This window comes from Lathyrus oleraceus, chromosome 7, assembly GCF_024323335.1.
Source record: "Lathyrus oleraceus cultivar Zhongwan6 chromosome 7, CAAS_Psat_ZW6_1.0, whole genome shotgun sequence".
Lineage (NCBI taxonomy): Eukaryota > Viridiplantae > Streptophyta > Magnoliopsida > Fabales > Fabaceae > Lathyrus > Lathyrus oleraceus.
The window spans coordinates 246,821,868-246,830,439 of record NC_066585.1 but is presented as its reverse complement, the minus strand read 5'-3'; the positions used below and the strand labels follow the sequence as shown (position 1 = coordinate 246,830,439).

The following is an 8,572-nucleotide window of genomic DNA, read 5'->3' as shown; positions in this document are numbered from 1 at the left end:
TCATAAAAACAATAAAAAAATACTTCGTTTGTGATAGAAACTACAAAGGTATGACTTTCTTATTGCACGGATGAGGATAGGTAGGCACAAAGGTTCAAAACCTTGGCGACCACACTAATAATTATATCCCCTTTTCTTCTTCACACTAATTTAAAACTTATTTTCTTTTCTCATTTAATCTCATTACCTGATAGCAAGTAACATTCAGATAACAACATTCATACACATTGATACAAATATAGTGGTTCCCTTTGAGTACAATGGATGTGAGAGGTGATAATATCTTCCTCTTACATAACCGACTTCCGAATCCGCTCTTGGTTGTGAAGATCATTCTCTTTGGGTTTTTATCGTTATTTTCCCTTTCCTTTTGAATAAATAAAATTCGGTGAAAACTCTACATTTTTCGCTTCATGACAATTGAAACCCACAGGAATGCCAATAAATTTGAAAGGGTTTAAGTCCCTGCAACAAGTAAGAAAATGTGAATCATATTACATTAAATCTTCATTGATATTCAGGACATACACATTACTTTTGAAAAATTTCACACTTAATCTTGACACTAACTTAAAGCCCCTCATCAAGGCCTTAATGCTCCACGGATTATGCCAAGACCCAATTACAATAATAATAGTGTCATCTGCAAATTACAAAATGTTATGCTTAACTAGATTGTTGACTTTGAAATCAGTAAACTCTCCTAACCTAGTTAACTTTCCCATCATGCCTGATAAGCCTTCTGCGACAATCGAGAAAAGAAAATGGGAAAGAGGATTCCCCTGTCTTAATCCTTTGTAAACCTTAAAGTCTTTAGTTACTCTACGGTTAACCAACACAAACTAACTGTTATTGAAAATGCAAGCATCCAATTAACATTGACATATGCTTTTTAAAAATCTACCTTCTTAGCCAAATCAATAATCTCATTTACCACCACTACACCATCCAAACACTACCTACCAAAAATAAAATTAGTTTGACACATTGAGACAATCTTGGCCAGAACCTTCTTGATCCTCATCAATATCAACCACATTAGAGTTTCCTAATAACACGTCATCCTCATTCAACTCCACGACATATTTCTCAATCTCCAAATCAATCCACCCAAAAATCTCCCTATTCAACCACCTTAGTATATCCTTTAACCTTTTGAGTTTTTCTTTAATGACAAATGCCTGAGAACCTGCTACTAAGGACTTCTACTCATTCTCCATAAACTCCGTAATGCTAGGATGATCAAACTAGCAATTATTAATTTTAAAGGAATTTAGACCCCAATTCAATACATTGGCTTTCAACCAAATATGAAAGCGGTCAGAAATGTCCCTATCACTTACCTCCTGGCCTACAACACTCTTACTATCAATGAGACCATCACTTAACAGAAATCTATCAAGCCTAGACATAGAGGTACCATCCCCCATTTGTCCAAGTGGATTTCCTTCATATAGTTGGCACATCCACTAATTACATGAAGTTTATGAAATCATTAAACTTTTGAATTTCACTTATTTTCACTTGACGATTCCTCCCACTTCTTTCATGCACATTTTTTATGACATTAAAATCCCCTCCTAAACACCATTCCTCATTTCTCCATTTACCTTTCATGTTTATGGGTTCCTCTCACATCCTCCTCTTAATGGCAATGAAACAAGATGAATAGATATTAATAAAATAACAAACCTTCCCCTTCTAATCAGCATAAATGCCAATGAATCATTCTCATGTGAAGCTGAAGTGTGGAGAGATATCACATTTTTCTATAAAAACGACAAGCCCTCTGACTTTCCTATAGCATCTTTAGTTGGCCAGTTAACTTCTTTATTTCCCTATAAACTTGATGTTAAGTCATAATTCATTTCCTGAAACTTGATCTCATTGATAAAGCACAAATATATGTTCCCCTTCTATAGAGTTTGTTTGGATCTTCTTCTTTTCAAAGAGCTTCCTCCATCCCTAACTTTATATGATAAATATTTATTGGTGACTTTTGGATACTCACTCATCCTTCTCATCCCATCTTGGTCACGTAATTTCATTCCACAAATAGCCTGCTCATAAACATCATCTATTTCTACCCCTGAAACTCCCATTGATGTAATTGCCATCTACACTTTGCTAGCCACATCTTTATCTACATTCATCCAAAAACTTTTATTACATTGTGCCACATCTGAATCTCTGATTGAATTACAACATAATAGTGAGCCTCCTTCTAAGAGTCTTTCATCTGAATCCTTCGATACTTGAGTATTCTTCGAAATTATTGGTGATTGGGCTTTCAACATTGCTTTGTATTGCGTCTCCTTTAACACCTTCAAATTATTGTGAGATTGAAAATTCTTCTTCCTACTAATGTTTGACTTTGGTGGTATGAGGGATACAAAATATGAGCTTTCTATTCCATCTTCAAATGCCTCTTCCTCCACAACTTGGGCTTGCTTTACCTTGGGCTTGCTTTACCTTGGGCTCCAAAGGTTCCTTGAGTGTTGATGTTTGATACTCATCATCCTTTTTGGGTAAGATATGATGGATGAAAAAATGATTATGCAATGAGAAACTATGTTGTTTGAATAAAGGGTGGTGTAACAAATTAAAGGTTAGAAAGAAATGGATAAAGAATGAATTGTGAATGGACAAAACTTTAACTAGATGGGTTTTCGAAGTTGAGATATTAAGGGCTCGTTTGGATGAGTTTTAATTTTTAGTTTTTAAATATTATTTTGTAAATTAGTTTTAAGAAAAAGTTTTGAAAAAATAAAATAAAATAAACATGTTTGGTAACATAACTTTTAAAAATTGTTCTAAAGTTGAATAATACTACAAATTTGCTATTAATGAAAAATATATCATTATTTTCAAACACTCATTTGGAATTTGGCTATCCCTCTTTCAAGGTCTTGGCTGTTTTGGAGACTTTATCATTCTAAGATGTCAACTGATAGCTCTCTCTTAAGAAGAGGTCTGCATCTCCTTTCAATGTATAACTTGTGTTTCAAACAGGTGGAAACAACTCAACATCTCTTTTTTGAATGCTCTTTCGCGACTAGAATTTGGAAATGGCTAACGAGTGTGTTGAATTTGAGTTTACCTATCAATTCCATGGAGGACTTATAGAGTATTACTGATAGATCATGGACGCCTCAATGTAAGATTACTATTCTTTCTTCCATCATTAATTCTGTCAATTCGATATGGTTTGCTAGGAACCAAGGTAGATTCAACAACAAGCGAGTTCATTGGAAATATTGTATAACAACTATAATCTCTGATTCATCTTGGACGGGTAATAATTCCAACAAAGCGTCTAGATTATCAATGCCTGACTTTGCTATCCTTAAAGTTTTCAAAATCACCATTCGTTCTCCCAAGACGCCCGTGATTAAGGAAATCTTGTGGCCTCCCCCGATGCAAAATTGGACAAAATGCAATACTGATGGGGTGTTTTTAGGAGTTCCTAACACTGCGAGCCGCGGAGGCATCTTTAGAAATGACAAAGGAGACCACCTTAGAAGTTTTGCTTTTAGGATTGGCAATGGGGATGCTTTTATTACATAACTAATAGGAGTCACCATTGCTATTGAGAAAGCTTCTGCTAAAAACTGGACTAAACTTTGGTTGGAAACTGATCCCAAGCTTGTCTTTTTTACTTAAAAAAATCTAGCTAAGGTGCCTTGACATAAGATAGACAGATGGAAAATTTGCCTTCATATTGCTAGTTCTATGCAGTTTATAGCAACTCACATTTTTTTCGGGAAGGGAACGGTTGCGTTGCACGTCATGTAGACAATCTCACTTAATGGGAAGACATTCCTAGAGAAATTAGAGATTCTTTCTATAGAAACAAGCTAGGCTTCCCAGAGTTTAGATTTGTTAAATTTTGAGGATCTTGTTCCTTGTATTTTGTTTCTCTCTGGTTTTATTTTAATATAGACAAAATATTATTTTTGGTCTCTTAACTATATTCTTGTGTTCAGATTGATCCCTTAATTATTTTTCGTGTCAGATTGCTCCCTTAATTCTTTAAAACATGTCATGTTGGTCCTTTCGGTCTAACTAACAATGAATTTAGCGATCGATTTTTAAATTTTTTCGTCACTAATTAGACGAAAAAGACTAACATGATACGTTTTAAAGTGTTAAGAGACCAATCTAATACGAAAAATAATAAAGGGACTGATCTGAACCCGAAGATATAATTAAGGGACCGAAAAAATATTTTATATATTCCAAATGCATTTGCATCCTTTGCTATAAAAAAATAGCCAAACAGTTAATTCAAATTGTTGTACAATAGAAAAATAAAAGAAGGCTTACGTGCATGTTTGTTTCCTATTAAATTATTATCCTTTCCTTTTTGTTAGTATACCATGCCTTATTATATTGCGAGTTAAAAATGTATACGTGATACTGACCCGAGAAACAACACTAGGTGTGTTGCAATCATACTAACAAGAGTCGACATTTTATTGTGTTGTGTTCTTTATGGAACTAGTTCCTGTGTGGAACCAGAGATTGGCATTTCGGGTGCTAGGTTCCTTGTTGAACAAGACATTTGCACTTCAGGAAGGAGAAAGAAGTGATGGATGCGAACAAAGAGGAGAGCGACGAATGGTGGCAACTATAGAAGGAAGAGTAGAGGTATGAACAACTGCGGAAAGGAGGGAAATGTGATGTGTGGTATGTATGCTTGAATAGATGAAGAAAGATACGAAGTCCATATACAATGGATATAGATGAAGGTAGACTAGAGTTGAATCTCAACTAAAATTTGATAGGAAAAATTAAATTACTCTTTAAAACATTTTAATTTTAAGGAATAGTCTCAGTTTTTCAAAAAGGAAAAGGACAACAGGCTAGAAATCACCCCAGGTCAGAACCGGTAGGTCCTCACAACCCGTGGTTTTCCCTATAGCGGTCGTGATTTAGTTCTGCACCGATAGACCTTTTGTCATTGCGGTCAGCTTCTACTCTGCCACTATAGCACCGCTATTAGCCGCTATTGACTATTCTGACTCATTCCCTCACAATTACTATTCTCCATTGACATCCCCCTCCCTCAGTGAAATTCGATGGACAAGAGGTTATATGGGCAAACTTCATAATCATTGTTCTTCCGGATGATTTAATGAAAGAGAAAGGCAGAATGTTTTGCATAAAAACAAATTCAATAATTTAAGCTATCTTTATAAATATAATTGAATCTAATCAATGAAAGTTTCCATTGAGTAAGCCATCCACAATCTTCTGTTCATTTATGATCTTCTAGTGTTCCTCAAAGGTGGTCAAAAAAGAAAGAAAAATTACTACACAAAAGTAGGCATTACATTATAAATACAACCAAACCTCAACCTCACTGTGAAATACCTTTCCTAAATTATTTGTTCATAAGGTAAAAAGGGGACTATATATGATACCATGTCCAAAAAGTAAAATCTATCTATTCTTCTCAATAGGATTCTTCTTCACCGGTTGCTATGAGAAACTGTCTGCTGGAGAGGGAAAGAATGAACAAATAAATTAAAAAATCATGAGTAGTTATCCTAAACTATTCAACTCAGCAGAAAGAAACAAAACAATAAACAAAAAGGGTACACAATCTTAAATACTCATAAACTACTTTAGTTATCAATTATTTTTTACATTGCACAACTAATCATAGTACACATGAAAAAACAATACGTATCATTATATGATATTTTAAAAATAGGAGCACAGACACCATGCTTGTGTTTATGGAGGGAAAACGAACAAACAAATTGCCTCATAAAAGTTGTGCTCAGTTAATTTTGGTTCCAAAGGAGAAACCTTATGGCTACTAAGCTTACACAGTATTCCATTTCACATACAAACAAAAAACTCTTCTTACTAAACCAGATGTCATAAGTTCTGTCTTATATTTTTATTATAGCCTTGTTTGTTTGCATTGAGCTTTTTTGAGGGTCTGAAATCTAAAGCAAACACAAAAATAAAAAATCTATAGCAAGTATTATGAGGTTATGTGTGCAAGTCAAATAAGCCTAAATATGTCAAAATGGTATGTGAAAATAATATTCTGGAAGCAAACAAAAATGAATAACATAGGAGAAGTCAATCTTGGAACTAGTCATATCCAAATGAAAAGCACATATAAGTGGAGCCACTTGAACCTCAGTAAACAACTTTTCTGAAGAATAAAGCATATAGTGGGGAACAAACATGCAGGTTTCTTAAGGGAGAACTAGACCAGAATCCCAAAGATAGTATATATAGAAAAGACTTCAAATTATTCTACTATTAAGGATTGTGTATCTAAATCAATTCATGAAACTTAATTCATATCATGATACAAAACACCAAAAACATGACCTTGTGAGTTTCAGACAGTTTCTTCTATTAGTAGCATAAACAAAATGTAACCAATCCAGAAATATTTCCCCCCTATGCCTTTTATACCTATCAGTTACCATTATCACAAGTAACATAAATTCCCAACTTCAGCAGCAAGAAACCATATAAAACCAAATTTATACATTACTATGATTCACAAGCAGCCAATAAATATTCAAATTCAGTATAAGCAATCATACAAACAAAATACACAAAACCAATAAAAAATAAATTCATCACCATGAAGTCAACAGAAAAAGCTCACCAACACCAGGAGAACAACGCTTGCTACGCTTGATTTTCTGAATCCGAACCTGCGTTTCCATGATTAACTGCATCCTTTGGAACTCTAACTCCTTTGCAAATTGCATCCTCTGCTTTTCCAATTCCAACATTTGCCTCTGTTTTGAAGCTTCAACTCTTTCGTATACTTCGCCAAACTTCTCTATCGCCTGAGCAAGATGTTTGTACCCAAACTCCATATTCCTACCATTCTCTCTTCCCCTCTTCCCACTCTTGGTTCCACTGTTGAACTTCCAGTCCTCAGACTCCTCACTTTCTGCATCGGCCACTGCCGCTGCTGCAGTTGCAAAGGCTGAGAAATTCCGTCGGAAAGATGTGTCGTCTCTGTTCATCTGGGCCGGACGTTTTTGTGTCCCGGATCGGGGACCAACCGGATGAGAGATTATCCATGCCGGAGGCGGCGGTGGAGATTTGACGACGGCGATGGTGGTTCGCTCTGTCGCCGGCGGCGAGTGTTTCTTTACCGGAAAAGTGTTTCCGATGAGGACGTCGAGGCTAGAGAAGAATGGCCAAGGACTCTGGTAACCGCCGTTGGATTCGGAAACCCTAGCTTTCTCGATCTTATACTTCTTTTTAAGCGTGTCGATTCGGTTCTTACACTGAACGTCGGTTCGGCGAGCTTTCTTGTTGTTGTTACCGGCGGCGTGGAGGTCGTTGACGGCGTCGGCAACCTCTTGCCAGTGTTTCTGGCGGAGGTTACCACGGTTAAGGTCTAGATAGCGCTCACCCCATGCATCGATGAGAGTGAAAGTAGCGTCTTCGCACCAGCAGTCTTCCCGGCCGGGAAACGGCGATGCCGACGGAGGTCGCGGCGGAACGGAGTTAAGGGGAGACGGAACTCCGGAGATGGAGTCCATAACGAGTAGTTAAGTTAGGAAAATCGGTGGAGAGTTTTGTTCGGTCGGCAGACGAAGACGGAGGCTGAGCAAATATTCACGGCGAGAGTCTGGTGCCCGTGCGGGGAAAACTCTTTCAATTCTTGTTCTGTTTTATTATTTTTTTTTCTTACGTGTTTTAGAATCTGTTTGGTTTTGTGTTTTAGAATCTGTTTGGTTTTAAGGCCCATGGGTCTAACTCAATTTTTATGGGTTATTAGTAAACAACGTGAAAATACTTAAAAATTCTTTAAATTTTGGAAATACATCTCTAAACATATTTTAAAATATTAAATGATTTAGAGATACATCTCCGTAATATTTTAAAAGTCATGTATCATGCATTAATTCTGAAAGACTTGACACGCATATATGCATCGTCGATTATTTTACGAAGATACATTTCTATAACATACCAGAACATTGTATATTATGTTTTGTTTATGTTTATTCAAATGAAGATTTATAAACGTTATTTAGTCCAATTAGTGACGAGATTTATATCATACAATCGATATGCAAAAAGTGTCGTATATACATCAAAATGGTCCAAAAAATATCATATATAAATAAATTTGAAATATGTGATAAAGTAGCATGAGGTAAAAATAAAATAAAATACATAATGAATCCAAAGTACAACTATTATATACTATTGCACTACTGCATATGTCGAACTACACCTCATTTGCCTCATCTGCCAGCAATCCTCTCGTCCTCTGGCGTTGTCTCCAATACATTAATGATGCCCATTGTGCCTCCGTCATGATGGCATCTAGGACCTACCTCACATCAGACCCATCAAGGAAAATATCTTTGTCAATGCATGTCTGCGCAATCTCCATTATACAATGATATTTAGGCAAGATATCCTCAGCATGATCTAACTATGTCTGATTTTTCTCTAGTATCTCCCGATGAGCTAGCCTCGGTGGATCTCCTGGAGCATCCTGCACCATATACAAATGTGACACCCTGAAGAACCAGCTAATGTACACGTCGACTTAGCTCTATTC

At 36.0% G+C, this 8,572-nt stretch overlaps 1 protein-coding gene across 3 annotated transcripts; it reads right to left on the bottom strand.

The window, feature by feature from the left end:
* Positions 1-5,207: 5,207 nt before the first annotated feature.
* Positions 5,208-7,733, bottom strand: LOC127105252 (trihelix transcription factor ENAP2). Of its 3 annotated transcripts, none has more exons than XM_051042422.1 (2): positions 6,619-7,733; positions 5,208-5,498 (listed from the first exon to the last, which is right to left on the bottom strand). In XM_051042422.1, coding segments are annotated over exons 1-2 (921 nt in total). In that variant the 5' UTR covers positions 7,539-7,733; the 3' UTR covers positions 5,208-5,497. The 3 variants fall into 3 exon arrangements, with proteins under 3 accessions (XP_050898379.1, XP_050898380.1, XP_050898381.1); XM_051042423.1 differs by having other exon boundaries at positions 5,208-5,501; positions 6,644-7,732; XM_051042424.1 differs by having other exon boundaries at positions 6,644-7,732.
* Positions 7,734-8,572: the final 839 nt, after the last annotated feature.